At 42.0% G+C, this 17,048-nt stretch overlaps 1 protein-coding gene across 1 annotated transcript in view; it reads right to left on the bottom strand.

Moving 5' to 3' along the window:
• The window catches only part of CMTM8 (CKLF like MARVEL transmembrane domain containing 8), a 100,005-nt gene extending 84,166 nt beyond the window's left edge, over nucleotides 1-15,839 (bottom strand). Inside the window, exon 1 of the mRNA XM_080818316.1 lies at nucleotides 15,088-15,839. Within this exon, the coding sequence (XP_080674442.1) occupies nucleotides 15,088-15,234 (147 nt within the window). The 5' untranslated portion in view covers nucleotides 15,235-15,839. The remainder of the gene's footprint in view (nucleotides 1-15,087) is intronic.
• Between the last annotated feature and the right edge of the window lie 1,209 nt (nucleotides 15,840-17,048).

Here is a 17,048-nt window from a genome sequence, read left to right as displayed (position 1 = left end):
TGGTTGAGAAGTCGTCTTTGTCCCAAAATTAATCCATGCATTATATAAAAATTCAACCAAAGCCCAATACAGTTTGACAAGAGAGAGGGGATGGACACAGCAGTGCAGGGCTTAAAAAAAATTCTAAAAGTTATATCTGAGGTGGTTTGCCCTAGTAGATGTTAAAATGTTATCCTAGAACTACAGATGGTAAAAAATGGGAACAGAGACTGGAGTAGAGTGGAAAGTACAGAGTTGAAGGTAAGAAGATACAAGAATTAAGTAAATGAAACAAAGAAGCAACCTAGATTAGTGAAAGAAGAATAGAGTTGTCAATAGGTCATGCTGGGACAACAGAACAGACATTTGGAAACGAAGTTGAAGCTCAAATTTATACCTTCTGCTACAGTAAATTTCAATATGAAGATTAAACATCAAAAAGTCTTAAAAGAAAAAGGTTAAATACAATGTATTTGGGTTTTGTTAGTGAGGTACAAACTTCTAAGCATGATGGCAAATGTGGGGGCAAAATGAGATGAATCAAAGATAAACTTTGGATTTTGTAAATAAAATCATCATAAATAAAATTATGGTGTGATAGGGCAGAAAAAAAAATTGCAACACAGAAAGAAGGTCAATATTCCTTCTGTACATCAAAAATACCTCTAAGTAACAAAACAGCTGAACTTCTCTTTCAAAGTAGCTGACCAGACCTGTATGCTTACCTCTTCATCCTCCCTATATCCCATTGAAATAACCGAAAAACAAACAAACAAACAAAACCCCCAAGTAATTTCAAAATACAGAGTAGTACAGGGGCACCTGGGTGGCTCAGTTGGCTAAGCGTCTGCCTTCAGCTCAGGTCACAATCCCAATGTCCCAGGATCGAGCCCCACATGGGGGCTCCCTGCTCAGTGAGGACCCTGCTTCTCCCTCTACCTCTGCCTGCTGCTTCCCCTGCTTGTGCATGCACTCTATCTCCTTCTGTCAAATAAATAAATAAAATCTAAAAAAAAAAAAAAAGAAAAAAGTACAGGGTAGTGCTGAAAAGCTGGATAGAGCAGCAGCGGTGCCTGGAGTAGTGAGGGATCCCTGGGAGCGACGTGGGAACAAACTAATGACAAACACGCAGTTTCTAACCTATAGCTCTAGAAAGGAAAATAGAGGACCTGTCAAAAAAAGGTGAGCTTCCAAACAGACCCTCAGAAAAACCCAGACTAGAATTAACAACAGAAGTGGGAGAACGAATAAGCCAAGAGTAATCTGCTAAGTATGAATTTGAAGGCTTAGAAGCTGCCAAGTTAATCATCATCTCCCCGATTCCCTCCAGCAGTTACTTTTGGAAATAGCCCCCAAGACAAAGCGTCAAGACAGTCAGATCCTTCAGCAAGCTATGTGCACACCTCATAGAAAAGTCCACGCAGGTACACTGTTCCTTAATGTCCCCCCTTCACCGGATTAATCTCTCTCTTCCTCTGGAAACAAAACAAAACAAAACAAAACCCACTAGGTCTAGGTCATGTGATGAAAACCCGTGTTCACTGCCAGAGGCACAGGATTCTCACACTAAGCAAACACTCTCCAGCCATCTCATCTACAATTACAAACCGACAAATATGAATCCCCAAATGATTGAGGAAATCACCTAGAGAAGGAGCCAACAGATTCAACAAGCAGACAAGGTCTCTCTGCAAACGAAGTGTAAATATACCAAAGGGTCCTAAAATGATTCAATTAAAAAAAAAATGATCGGGCTACAAACGAAAAAGAATGATAAACTGTTGTGAATTAAAAATATCAAAGCCCAAAAAACCATACTCCACAGAAAATTTGAATTGGGGCTGGAACCGTTATTTCCCTAAAACTCTGCAAAAGAACAAAGAGTAGCAAAGTTTGGGTGGGGCAGGGAGGGAGGGTGAAGCAAGGAGATACTGAAGACAGTTTAATCTCTCCCGGAACTTCTGGATTGAATAAAGAGTTTTTGGAAGGAGGAAACAGAACAGATGCAGGAAACAGAAAAAAGTTCTCTGTGCTGAAAAGAGATTTGGTTATTATTTATATAGGGTCCCATGAAGGCTGATAAATAAGGAATGCTTTTCTAGACACACAGTGGTAAAGTATATGATCTCTACAGATTTCTAAACATAGGGAGAAAATTCTAAAAGCTTCTAAGGAGATTAAAAAAAAAAAACCATTTGGTTGTTTAAAAGGAAATACGAACATTACTCCCACAGAGGAGTGGGTTTATAACCTAGGACAAACAAGCTCTCTGACTTAAATATTACAAAGGTTATATTCTGCAAGAGATGCAAAGGACATAGTCTCAGAAGGGATCGCCAGGGGCCATCAGTCTAGAACCACCCTGATAGAGGGCCTTCAAGTCCTCTCCATCCATCCCAGGTTGGGGCAACAGCATTCTGTCTGCCCAGGGAGAGAAGCCATCAGAACTCAGGAAACTCCAAGTGAGGGTTTAACAATCTTCTTTAATTCCCAACCATAACAACCTGAAGGTCTACTATAATTACCAGACATGGCCACAAAATGACCTTTCACAAGCCATTTCACCCCAATGAAATGTTCCACCCACAAGTTCTTGCTATACCACCAATGCCATCTTTCTACATTCTCCTGCAACGTGCAAGTCACTTCATGCAAGGCTGTGCTGCAGTAAAAGTCTGTGGGAATGCGCAATCATGAATGGACAAGGCCTGGGAGGGACTGAACTTCATGGTCTGTCTAGGGTTTACCAGACCACCAGGTCTCTTATTAACAGTACTAGATGCTGGAAGACAATGAAGCAAGGTCTTCAAAGAATTAACGAAAAGAAGTGTTAAGACCTATAATTTTATAGCGAATTATTATTCAAGTATGAAGATAAAAGAAAAATGTTTTTAGATGTGCAATAATTTAAAACATTTACCATCTTCCCACTTACTAAAACAATTACTCAAGGAGTTATCTGGAAATTGAAAAATAAGAAAGTAAATGACACAAAAAATTGACAAAAGAGTGTGAGAAAAATCTAAACTTGTTAAGTCTAAATTGTTGTTCAGTGATATGGGCGGGAAGCTTCAGACAACCAGCAAGAAACAATTCCTAAGGAGCATCTGGGTAGCTCAGTGGGTTAAAGCCTCCGCCTTCAGCTCAGGTCGTGATCCCAGGGTCCTGGGATTGAGCCCTGCATCAGGCTCTCTGCTCAGTGGGGAGCCTGCTTCCCTCTCTCTGCCTGCCTCTCTGCCTACTTGTGATCTCTGTCAAATAAATAAATAAAATCTTAAAAAAAAAATAAATAAGGAGGACAGTATTGTTTTTTGAATGGTTTTGAGGTTAAACATCTTAATTTTCTGGGTAGTTAGAAAGATATGTTTAGGTACTTTGAGGAAAACTTAAAAACTAAACTCTAAACAAAATAGAATCTATAATTTCATTCATTAGCGGAAAAAATAAGGAAAACTAAAAATACTAAATAATTCATCACAATAAATGTAAATGTGATAACATTTCCATGTGGAAAACAAGTTCTCAGACTGGGTATATAAATAAAATTTAGCTATACAATGGGTATAGAAGATGTACTTATAATAAGAAAAAAGTGAAAAAAAAAGGGAGGATTTCCTTTTGGGAAGATTAAATGTTTTGGAACTACATAGAAGTGGTGATTGTACAACACTGTGAATGTGCTAAATGCCATTCAACTGTTCACTTTAAAATACTCAATTTTATTTCAGCCATATGTGGAATTTGAGAAATAAAACAAGCAAGCAAAGGTGGGGGGAAAAGAGAGAATGAGACAAAACAAGAAAATGACTCTTAACTAGAGAGAACAAATTCATCGTTACCAGAAGGAAAGGGGGTGACAGGATGGGTGAAGTGGATGATGGGGCTTAGGGCAGGCACTTTTTCTGATGAGTAGTACTAGGCAATATGTGAAACTGCTGAATCACTTCATTGTACACCTGAAACTAATACAACACTGTATGTTAACTGGAATTAAAATAAAAACTTAAATAGGGGCGCCTGGGTGGCTCAGTTGGTTGAGTAACTGCCTTCAGCTCAGGTCATGATCCCGGAGGCCTGGGATCGAGTCCCACATCGGGCTCCCTGCTCGGCGGGGAGTCTGCTTCTCCCTCTGACCTTCTCCCCTCTCATGTTCTCTCTCACTGTGTCTCTCTCAAATAAATAAATAAAATCTTTAAAATAAAATAAAATAAAATAAAAACTTAAATAGTTAATTTTATCTTTTGTGACTCTCCCTTCAATACAAAATAAAGGGACAAGAACGTAACAGATAAATGTTAGCCAAAAAAGCTTGTATGGCAATATTAAAATCAAACAAAATGGATCACAGCAAATGAATCAAAAAGGCTGGTCTTACATGAGTGTAGAAACAATCAAATAGAATATTAACATATTAAATTTAAGAGTAAAAAAAGTTTTAAAATAAAAAAGAATATTAAAAGAATATATTATAACAAGGTAGAGATTTATTCCAAGATCACAAGAATGATTCAATGTTGGATTTCTTAATATAACTCACTCCATTAGCAAATTAAGGGAAACAAAATCCTGGATGATCACACTGAAAAACACTCCTCCCCCCAAATCCTATCTTCTAAATTCAACAATAGTTTTTGATTAGAAGTACAAGTTAAACTTCCCTTCTTTAACTCAACAAAGAATAACTACCAGAACCTATAGTTAAACCTGTACTATCATTGATACATTGGGAAGAGCCCAACTAAAGCTATGAGCCAGCCAAGGACACTCATACCATCCCAATCATTCAGCATTACACTGGTAGAAAAAAAAAAAGAAAGAAAAGTATAAATATAAAAAGAAAAAGAAAAGAATCCAAGGTGCCTGGATGGCTCAGTTGGTTAAGCATCTGCCTTTGGCTCAGGTCATGATCCTGGGGGCCTGGGATTGCGCCTCACATTGGGCTCCTCGCTCAGCAGGGAGTCTGCTTCTCCCTTTGCCCCCTCCCCTTCTTGTGCTCTCTCTCTCATGTTCTCTATCTAATAAATAAATAAAATCTTTAAAAAGCAAAAATAGAAAACAATCCTCATTCACAGATAGTACCATAATTTACTTATAAAAGAAATAAAATTGTTAGAACTAGTAATGCAAATATGATAGCTAAACACAAGATTGAAATAAGAAAAATAACAGCTTCCTTATAAACCACAAATAATCAGAAATTGATAAATCCTATTAATTTTTACAAATACCCCTTATCAAAATTGAGAATTTCTAATTCTAGTAAGAAATACATAAGGGGTGCCTGGGTCTCTCAGTTGATTAGGCGTCTGCCTTCCACTCAGGTTACGATCCCAGGGTCTTGGGACTGAGTCCCAAGTGTTGGTCTCCCTTCTCAGTGGGGAATCTGCTTGTCCCTCTCCTTCTGCCCCTCCCCCAACTCATGCTTTCCTTTGATCACTTTATCTCTTGAATAAATAAATAAAATCTTAAATAAATATATTAGATTCATCTGGAAAAAACTTAGGACTTCAAGAGCATAAACTGATCCAAATAAATAGAGGGGTACAATATCCCTAGGTTAGAATATTCAATATATTAATTTATAATATTAATTATATTAATTTATACATTATTGAATTATCAAGTTAATTTATAAATTTAATATAACTCAATCAAAGTTGTAAGGGGGTTTAAGGAACACTGATTCTGAAAATCACTTAGTGTAAATATACAAGAACAGCAAAGAAATACAAAAGTCTGTAAGACTTACTCTACTGGATATTAAAATTCACAATGAAGCTACAGTAATTAAAAGGTTGTAGAGCTAACTCAGGAATAGAACAGATTAGGGTCAAGAAATAGTTACACATAGATGGGAATATGATATGATTAATGGTGAGACAACTACATATCCATTTGAGGAAAAAAGTGAAATCACATTCTTATATATACAAAAGGAACTTATGACTTAAGACAGTAAATACTTTTAACACTGAAAAAAATTATCCTATATTTCCTTCAAATATCTGCATAATCCTGGGGGTAGGGAAGCCATGTTTAAGCAAAGCAAACCCTAGAAGGCTAAATAAAGATAACGGTTTAAAGATTCTATTTATTTATTTATTTAGAGAGCATGCAAGCAGAGGGAGGGGCTGAGAGAGAGGGAGAGAATCTCAAGCAGACTCCACCCTGAGCAATGAGCCCAATGCGGAGCGTGCTCTCACGACCCTGAGATCATGACCTAGCAGAAATCAAGAGTCCAACACTTAACCAACTGAGCCAGTCAGGTGCTTCAAAGATAACAGTTTAGACTTTGTGCAAATTAGAAAATTATTTTGGTGAAAATGGCATGATTGATGCTATTAACAAGTGACAGAGGAAAATTAATAACCCTTAGTGTATAGGAAACTTATAAATCAACAAAGAAGAACATAGAAAAAATTAAGATATTATTAAATGATGAAACAGTTGCAGAATATATGTAATATGCTCATTCATATATGTGCAGCATACTGTATGTTTGCATGTATACAGAAAAAGGTCTGGGAGAAATGTGAATGGTAAGTACATCAAAGCAGATGGGTAGATGAGGGATGGAATGAAGGACATATGTTAGCAGAGACTTTCAGTTTTCATTCTATATATAAATGACATGAAATTTATCTTTACAATAAGCACTTATTACTTTGCTGTAAGCTTCTTTAATTCCATTAACTCATAAATATATCCTTGTTATAAAAAAATGTAAACCTGTAAAAAGATAAGCAGCTACAAAGCAAACAACCCATTCAAACACATTCCCCATACCAACCTTATTTCTCTCCTGGGAGGTAATTTTCATTTAACCTTTCTCTCTCTCTTTTATATCTTTAAAACATTTTCTTAAAGAAAGAGCCCATGTTTTAAATGAAGAGGAAAAAATTAGCAGTTACCAAGAGAAGAAATAAATGGCTAATGAGCATATTTAAAATATTCAACTTTAATAATCAGAGAAATGCAAATAAAAACAATTTGTTCTTTTTCACATGTCCAGGGTTCCCCTAAATATTAGCTGATGTTCTTTCTGACTAGTGCTGTCTATGCCGAACTAGTTTTTATTATTTTGAGTATCTCCCACTCTAACAAAACTGGCAAATATTAAAACAAAGTTTGAGTATTTGCAGAAACAAATCCTGTTACACACTGAAATACCACTAGAGGAAATGTAAATTGGTATAAACTCTGTACAACTTGGCAGCAGAATCAAAAGTCTTAAAAACACACATGCCAAACCACAAAAAAAAAACCCTATTAGAACCAATAAATGAGGTCATCAAAATTGTAGGATATAAGATCAAAGATACAAAACTCAATTGGATTTCTATGATCTAACAATGAAGAGTCTGAAAATGAAATTAAGAAAATAATTCCATTTGCAAGAGCATCAAATAGAATAAAATACTTAGGAATAAATTTATAAAAGAAAAACAAGACCTGTGTGCTGAAAACTACAAAACATGCTGAAAGAAATTAGAGAAAATGTAATTAAATGGAAAGACATCCCATGTTCATGAATTGGAAAATTTAATTTTGTTAAAGATGGCAATACTCCCCAAATTGATCTATAGATTCAACATAATCCCTATTGAAATTTCAGCTGCCCCTTTTTACAGAAACTGACAAACTGATAATAAAAATCTATATGGAAATGCAAGGGACCCAGGATAGCCAAAAAACAATTTTGAAAAAAGAAAAACAAATTTGGCACACTCGCAACTTCTGATTTCAAAACTTTCTATAAAGCTACAGTAATCAGTACAGTGTGGTACTGGCATTAAGAACACAGAGATCAATGGACTAGAACTGAGAATCCAGAAATAAGCCCTTATAATACTACTTCTGATTTTTGAAAAGGGTGTCAAGACAATTCAATGGGAGAAAAAGTCTTCAACAAATGGTGCTGGGACAATTAGATATCCATATGGAAAAGAATCAACTTAGACCCCTATTTCATACTGTATAAAAGTAACTCAAAATGCTTTACAGACTCAAAGATAAGACAAAACTATACAACTTTTTTTTTTTTTAAGATTCTATTCATTTATTTGAGAGAGAGCATGAGAGAGGAGAAGGTCAGAGGGAGAAGCATGGAGCTCCCCATGGAGCAGGGAGCCCGATGTGGGACTCAATCCCAGGACTCTGCGATCATGACCTGAGCTGAAGGCAGTCGCCCAACCACTGAGCCACCCAGGCACCCAAACTATACAACTTTTACAAGAATACATAAAAGTAAATCTTCATGACTTCGGATTAAGAAAGTCTTCTCATATATGATATCAAAAGCATATGCCACGAAAGAAAATATATACATAAATTGGTCTTTACCGAATTAAGAATCTTTGCACTTCAAAGGACGCCATCGCATAAAGTGAAAAGACAACTCACAGAACGAAAGAAAAATATTTGCAAGTTATATATCTGATAAAAGACTTGTATCCAGAATATGTAAAGAGATCTTCCAACTCAACAATGATTTTTTAAATGACAAGGGATTTGAATACACATTTCCCCAAAGAAGATATACAAATGACCAATAAATACATGAAGAGCTGCTCAACATCACTAGTTGTTAGAGAAATACAAACCCAAACCACAATGAGATACCACTTCACACCCTGTAGGATACCCAGAATCAAAAAGAGAGAAAATAAACAATCTTAGTGAAAATGCAGAGAAATTGGAACTCGGATTGCTGGATTGCAGGGCAGTGCAGCCACTTTGAAAAGTCTAGCAGTACTTCAAACTATTAAACAAAGAGTTACCCTGTGACTCAGCCATTCCATTCCTGCGTAGGTGCCCAAGTGAAAACATATGTCCACAAAAATACTTTGTTCATGAAGGTTCATAGCAGCATTATTCATAATAGCCAAAATGTGGAAACCCAAATGTCCATCAATTGATGAATACACAAAATTATACATATAACGGAATATTATTTGGCAAAAAAGGAATTAAGTATTGATATGTACTACAGCATGGATGGCCACTGAAAGCATTAGGCTAAGTAAAAGAAAGAAGACAGAAAGGGCCACATATTATAGGGTCATTTTTTGAGATGTCCAGAATAGACAAATTAGAGAGACGGAAAGTAGACTGGTGGTTACCAAGGGCTGAAAGGAGGGGAGAATAGGAAGTAACTGCTAAGAGGTATGGGGTTTCTTTCTGAGGTGACAAATGTGTTCTAAAATAGTGGTACAACTCTGTGAACATCCTAAAAATCTCAAATTGTACATGTTAAAAAGGTCAATTTTATGATCTGAATATCTCCATAAGCTGCTTTTTAAGAATGCACATGCTAGGGGCACCTGGGTGGCTCAATGGGTTAAAGCCTCTGCCTTTGGCTCTGGTCATGATCTCAGGGTCCTGGGATCGAGCCCCACATCGGGCTCTCTGCTCAGCGGGGAACTTGCTTCCCTTCCTCTCTCTCTCTGTCTGCCTCTCTGCCTACTTGTGATCTCTGTCAAATAAATAAAATCTTAAAAAAAAAAAGAATGCACATGCTAAAACTCACAGAACTCTACACTAAAAAGGGTGAATTTTACCAGATATCTCAAAATTGACTTAAGAAAATTCATAGACCTTTTATTCACTTCTAAGTACTCACTCTTAGTAAACATTAAAGAACCATCAGAAAGAATCAGCATAAAGGAAGCTTGTTATATTTTTAAAGGAAAAAAACATAACCTGAAGAGTAGGAGGCTGGATATTTATGGAATACTATGTGGCCATTAAGAATGTCATAAGAAATTAATTATTAATGAGGAAAGGTAATTTATCAGGACTCAGCAGGACACCGGCACTTTCAGATTGGGTAATCCCAGATGAGTTTAATAAAGGTGTTATTTCTAAAGCAGGGTGCAGGGAAAACACAGTGATAGTGCAGGGCTTGGCAGTGGAGAGCAGCTGGGAGGGAAGGGCTAGCTCTGAGAGCCAGGGAAAACAGCTGGGTGCGGAGCGTTGCCAGACAGCCCGCCTTCCACCGAGGGACAGAGTCAACCTGCTCAGAGTCAGCAGGGAGGAATCCCAGGGACTGAAAACCCAGAACCTGCTCTCCTCTCACCCCCAACCTCCTGCGATTACCACTTCCGGATGAATCCAGTGAAACATCAGAGGGGAGCTCCTTGAGAAGTCCAAGCAAGTCGGCCTTCAGGGTGGAGGACAGAGTGGGGAAGGGTGTGGAGTGGATCTGGGGGACAAATGGGAGATATCCAGCACGGATGGCCATAGCAGTAAACAAAAGAATAATCTGTAAGTGACTGCATCCAAAAAAAAAAAAAATTACAGATAAATGATACATAACCACTTGAACAATTCTGGAGTGGTTTATTCCAAGTGTTAAATAGTGATTCACTCAGCGTTCTTTAACAGTGGTGCTGTTGGCAATTGGTAAAGCAATTCATTGTTGGGGACTGTCTCCTGCACTTCAGGACATTTAGTGACCCTGACCCCCAGGGCACAAAACACCAGTAGATGCTTCAATATCACAATAACCAATCTTTTTTTTCAATTTTAAATCCTATCCCTCCTAGTACCACGCACATTAGGAACCACCATGGGAGCTAGAATTACAGGGGGGTTTTCTTAACTGCATTTTTCTATTTTTTTCTACAAAGACTAGGTATTGTTTTGTGAAATGGAAACTATGTTCACTGAGTTTTTCTTTTTTAAAGAATTCAACAGGATAATATGATTTAGGTTCCAGCTCTCAGTAAATTCTACTCATCCCTCCGCACCTAAGTCTGCTCATGACAGTAAGGATACGAAAGGTGACCTGACATTATTACCCGGATGCTGTAATTCATTCTGAAGTCGCCAATAACAGGAAGGGTGCAATTAACTCAGCTTCTGACAAACCACTTTAATTCTTCAAGTACTTGTAATTGCTATAAGATCACAGCATCCTACAAGTCGCGGGTCAGGTACTGGATTGCTTCTAGCTTGTTATAAAACTTTAAACGGAAGGAAATGACTACAATTTGGTTTCAACACAATGTTACACTGGCACAGCCCGAAGTGTTTGAGTAGGTTAGCTACAACCACTGGCTCCTGTGGGAAAGCCAGGGCTAGTGAATTTGACAAGAGATCTGGGGAAACATTGTGTTTTGTTCTCTACTACTTCATTTCTCCCAGATTCAAGCAGGAAGTCGGAGTCCTAGCAATTCTTTGTCCCGGTATTTGGTGTTTATTTTTCGAGGCAGAAAATAACATCCTTCTCGGGGCAGGTCTATCTGAATGCCAGGGTGGGGACAGCAATAGTTGGAAACCTGCTGCCCTCACCACCCCCCAATAAAGAGTCAGTGGTACCATATTGCTTTACCTCTAAGAAACCATCTACAATAAGCCACATCCTGATTTAGACATTAAAACACGAACCAGAAATATCTTAGATCAATAATATCATTTAATATCAATAATATCATTTATCAAAAATATCATTTAAGATGATTTTACAGATTTTTATTTTAGAAATTCTAACTTTAAAAAAAAGTATTTTTAGTTTGATAGGTTCACACTATTGATAACAATTCAAGCCGGCAGAATTTTGTGGAAAGATAATTTCAGAATATGTAACAAACCTTTAATTTTGTGCACTCTTTGACACACAACTGTACTTTAAAGAACTTTCCCTTGAAAAAATCACTGCATAAATGTGGAAAGAGGGACAAAGAAGGAAAATTGCTATAACACTGGGTATACTAGTAAAACCTAGAAACATGTTAGTTTTATTTTTTTTAACTTTCATTTCTTTTTCTTTTAAGAGAGAGGGAGCACGTGGGCATGTGAAGCGGGTGGGGAGTAGGGCATTGAGGGAGGGAGAAAGAATCCCAAGCTGGCTCCACACCCAGCACAGAGCCCAGTGCAGGCTTGATCCCACAACCCTGAGATCATGACCCGAGCCAAAATCAAGGGGCAGACACCCAACCAAATGAGCCACTCAGTCACCCCGAAACATGAAAACAGAGGAAATCAAATACGGTACTTCCTTACAACAGAAAACTATAATAATTGAGAGATCCGAGATCCTGAGAAATGCTTAGGGCATGGTAAGTGAACACAGCATGTCACAAACCCATGAGTAAAATTCTAAGAAAATACATGAATAGGAAAAAATTAGGGGTAAAAGGAGTTTCAGAAGAAAAAAAAAACAAAAAACAGAAAACAGAAAGGTAAAAATCAATTTTAAAAAATCTCCTTACACATACATGAGCTTTCCTGACAGAGAAGACATGAGGTCCCCTGTATAATGGAAGAAAAATGGACTCAGAAGAAGGCACATTAGGGTGAACTGAAAGATCTCTTAGGGAAAAGATCCAGAAGGGAAAGAAAAAAAAAAAGGATGAAGAATTGAAATTTATGAAAACAAAAAACAGAACAGCTTAAAGAGAGTGGAGGACTACTTTCAAAATGCTGAAGGAAAACAATTTCCACTCTAACATTCTTTACCTAGACGAACTATTAATTATGTGTAAGAGTTAAATCAAGATATTTTGAAAGATGTAAATCTCAATTCACACATATATCCCTTCTCAGGAAACGACTAAAGTCTATGTGGTTCCCCCACAGAAAACTACAATAGTAATAATAAAAAGTTTTTTGTAAGGCAAAACAGAGAGGAATACTGGTCAGGAGAAGCAAGAGACCCAACCCAGAAGAGAAGGGGAGAGAAAGAATCTCCAGAGTCCTGCTGTAGGAGACCCCATGCTGTCACCTGTGCCAAGGTGAGAGGCCTGGTGGGAGCAGGGCGGAGGCTCCCAGAAAGGGTCGGTCGTGAGATGACTTTGACAGACTCCCAGATGTCTCTCACTTGCCTGATAGGAGATTTTGACAATTAAGGTAAAATTAGTGACTAAACAGCTAGAGGATGAAGAAAGAGAAAAGGAAAATTACTAATTCCAGGGAAATAAATTGGGCTGGAAAGGAAAAGTCCTCACAGACCACTCTGGCTCAACTGTGAACAGCGTTTATGGTGTTATAAGGTCAACTCTGGTCCTTAGTCTAACCTAAAATACTGTGGGAGACAGGAGGGATATATGTATAACACGGGGTGGGGTGCGATGGGTAAAAGGTGGTCTGAGAGGGCTAAAGCCTCATCTCTCAGAGGGGGAAGCCAGTGGATAACACCTACAACTGGGAAAAAAAAAAAAATCAAGGAACAGATTATAAACATTTATGGCTCTAAGAGATTTGAAAGTGAGGAGACGGTGGGGCAAACTTACAACTCTGTCTGTAAGACTGATTCTTTAAAATGTGTGTATATAGTCGAAAATAAAAACTGGGGCGCCTGAGTCGCTCAGTCGTGAGGCTTCTGCCTTCCGCTCAGTCATGATCCCACAGTCCTGGGATGGGGCCACACATCAGGTTCCTTGCTCCGCGGGAAGCCTGTTTCCCTCTCTCTTCCTCCCCCTGCTTGTGTTCCCTCTCTCGCTGTGTCTCTCTCTGTCAAACAAATTTTTTAAATCTTTAAAAAAATAAATAAATAAAAATTAAAAAATAAAAATTGAACTATTATACTGGTATGGGTAATTTTTCTCACCTGTTTTTCCACCTTAAAAAAATTATTGAAATCTAAAAAGATAATATGCCAAAATATCAACGACTCATGGTTATTTCTAGGGATGGGATTGTGGGCCATTTACATTTTGTCCTTCACTTTTCTATTTTCTGAAAAAGCATGGAACCGGAGAAGAAGCCCCCATCTGACTTCAGCTTTGTTTGTTCTGCTGAAGCAAGGGAGCCTGCCAACTACTTCATTCACACAGCAAATATTTGCTGAATTCCTATAAGCCAGGCCCTGCAAGGTGAGTCCAATACCGTAATCTTTTTTTATTGGGTCTCCTGAAGTCCTCTCAGTACCAGCTGAGGGAACCAGCTGGGGGGGCCGGGGGCGGGGACTGAGCTGAGCCAACCTTTCTCAAACTTTAGGTGCAAGGGAATCCATTCCCTAGATCTGGAGTGGGGTCTGAGACTTCCCAGGAGCAGGGAAGCTACTTGATGTACACAGGTTTTGTTAGGAGCTTCTCAGAGAAAGCATCTGCGTCTTCTGCCATATCTATACCACCACAGCCCACATTCTCTCACCCCACAAAAGCTAGATTTCAACTCCACCAATGCGTAAATGAATGTGTGTGACATAGGATGAAAAGGGGACTGGTTAGACAGCTGGGAAGGATACCCCCTAGCAGTGAAGAGCAGGGCCCCGGAGTCAGGCTGACCCACCACCCCCAGGAGGGACTGATTTCCCCTCTCTACACCTCAGTTTCTTCCCATGGAAAGTGGAATTAATTGAAGACATCTTCACAGGGTAGGGCTGTTGCGTCGGTTACATGAGGGCACAAAGGCATCTAAAGGTCTTGAGGGAATCCCAGCCCATGGACCCTCATGGAACCCTCATGTCCCATGAGGGCAATAAACAGTACCCACTACTAGCCCTGTTAACAGGGCTCCAGACAAGAAGGACTGGCTGGAACTTCAGGAGAAATCGCTTGATCTCTCAGCCTCCATGTGCTGTGAAGAGGAGAAGGCACAAGCCAGGCCTCCTGTCCAGGAATGTTCTGAGCCTCAACCAGGATGTGCACTGCACCAGGCAAGAAGCGTTCCAGTCCTCAACGGGGCTGAGCTCCTCAGATTTTACTCAGTAAAAGTTTTCATTCACCTCAATTTTATTACCTCGGAGATCAATCAGCAAAGAAAAAAGTCCCCTCCGCTCCCCAGAGTTCTAGAAAGCTTTGCTTTTAGGGAGGAGGCCATCCACGTGGAGGTCAGGCAAGGGAGGCATCAGGTGTCCGTGACACTCATTAACACAAACTCAAAGCCCCCCAAGCATCCCGCTCCCAAGGGACGCCAGGACCACCGAGAGGGCCCAACGAGTCGGGTCTCTGCCCCAGTAGACATCCTGGGTAAGGGTCACGACCCTCTTGCCGAAGAGAGCGCCAGGTGATCGGACCTCACTCGGAGAGGCGGTCTCTTGAGTTTTGCACTCTGGGAAGGAGGCGAGACGGAGCCAAAAGGCTTCCCTGGAAGCGGAGCTGCGGAGGCACGACGCCCGGGTCCACCAGCGCCTCCCCGCCCCCCCGCGCGCCCGGCACTCACGATCTCCGCCACGATGAGGAGCCCGGGCAGGGTGCGGAGGAACTCCCGGTCGTAGGCGAAGCTGCTGCTGCTGGTGGAGAAGTTCTCGGCGAAGGAGCTGGCAGTGGTGGTGACGGTATGCGAGCGGGCGCGCTGCGGCTCCTCCATCGCCGCGCCGCGGCCGGGCTGGCCCCTCCTCGGGGACCCCCCGCGCGTCGGGGGCTGGACGCGCGGCCCGGAGCCCCGGGGACACCAGCGGGGGGGAGGGGAGCGCGGCGGGCTAGGGGAGGGAGGCGCGCCGGGGGCGCCCCCCGGGGCCGGTCCCGCCGCGGCGCGTGTCGTCCGAGTGCGCGGCGCCCTCCGCTCCTCGGCGCGGGGCTCTCGGGGTGCGCTGGGCCCCAGGAGGAGGAGGAGGAGAAGACCGCGCGAGGGGAGACCGCCGGGCGGCCGAGCTAGGCGGCTGAGGCCGGGAGGAGGGGAGGGGGCGTGGAGAGGGGCGGGCGCGAGGCGGGCGGGAGAAGGACCGCCCCGGGGAGGTGCCGCGGACGGCGGCCTCTTCACCTGTTGCCGGGGGCCGTGCGGCTGAGAGGGCGCTGGTTGGCGGCGGGGGTCGCGGGGCTGGTGGCCCGGCGGGCGGCGCGGAGGAGGGGGCGCGAGGGTCCCGGGCGCCTGCCGCAGCCCGCCCGCGCAGCCTCCGCCAGGCCCCGCCTTCTCGCGCGGGCGGCTCCGCTGACCTGTCTCCTTCCACCTGGCGGCTGGGCCAGGGCTGCGGGGCCCCCGCGGAAGCGTGGACTCTGGGGGCTCCGCGGCCCGGGGAGTCAGCCCGCTCCGCGATAACAGAGGCCAGGGGTCCGGGGTCCCGGGGTCGGGGGTGGGGGTGTGACTCGAATGGGAGAAAGAGCGGCCGGAACTCTGACCCGGCCGGACCTTAGACCGGAGATCGATGGGAGGCCGCCAGGACTGCCCGGGAGCGGGCCAGAGCTTCTCCCCCTCCCTCTGCGGCCGCCACCGAGGGCGGGCGTTGTTTCCTGCCCCTCCGGTTGGGAACAATTTGAGGAACCGACTTAATCGCTGGGCTTCGAGGGCAAGACTCTTACAAGCGCTCGCTGTGGCTCTATCTGGGATTCGTGGAGTCTGAGTGACGGCGCCTGGCCGGGAGACGGGACGGGGGAGTGATTCGGGGTCACTGGTCAACATGAATCAGTGCGACCATCCCGTGGCACTCGGAAGGAAAGCTTGAAAGGTGTAGATTATGCAAAGCGAAGTTTATGACCAAAGGGCTATGCTTTCCTGGGATGGGGGAGGGGATGAGGGTGCCGGTGAGTGAGACAGCTTGTTACAGGGTCAAGTTAGACCTGAGCTCCAACAGGGCACTTCCATTTTTCAGCTGTGTGACCACGAGCCAATGGCTCCACCCCTTTCGGCCTCAGTGGGGCTACCTGTAAAATGCAGGCTCTGAGAGACTGGTCCTCTTGCCATAAAGGGGATCTTCTGGGTGGTCCCTCCCTCTCTTTTGTAAAAAATGCTGGCAAGAAACGAGTTTTATTGGGAAACCACCAAAAGGAAAGGAATAGTAATTTAGTCACAAAGGCCTGCTTCCAGGTCACTGGAAAGGCCTTCCCTCTGATCTGCTGCAAGACAGATCAAAAAAGAGGTCAGAGGGACCTTTTATTCACCATGTCCTGTCAGGTGAGAAGAAAGCAAAAACTGTAATAAAACAAGGAATTCGATTCTTTGTAAGTCTAGGGTCTAGTCAGGATCACCTCAGGGAGTAAAAGTTAAGGCTTCAACAGCATTATAAAGATGAGGATTTGGAGAAATTCCATCCATGAGCATTTACTAAGCCCCTTGCCCTGGTGGGTAAATACAACAAAAATTGAAATAATGGCACTCCTCCCTAGAGCAATGGTTCTCTCACCCTAGGAATCTGTCAGAAATACAAGTTCTCAAGCCCCACCCTAGATCCATTGAGTCAGAAACTC

Source organism: Martes martes (genome assembly GCF_963455335.1).
Source record: "Martes martes genome assembly, chromosome: 1".
Lineage (NCBI taxonomy): Eukaryota > Metazoa > Chordata > Mammalia > Carnivora > Mustelidae > Martes > Martes martes.
Note: the sequence above shows the minus strand (reverse complement) of the source record. Positions and strands in the feature narration are given on the sequence as shown.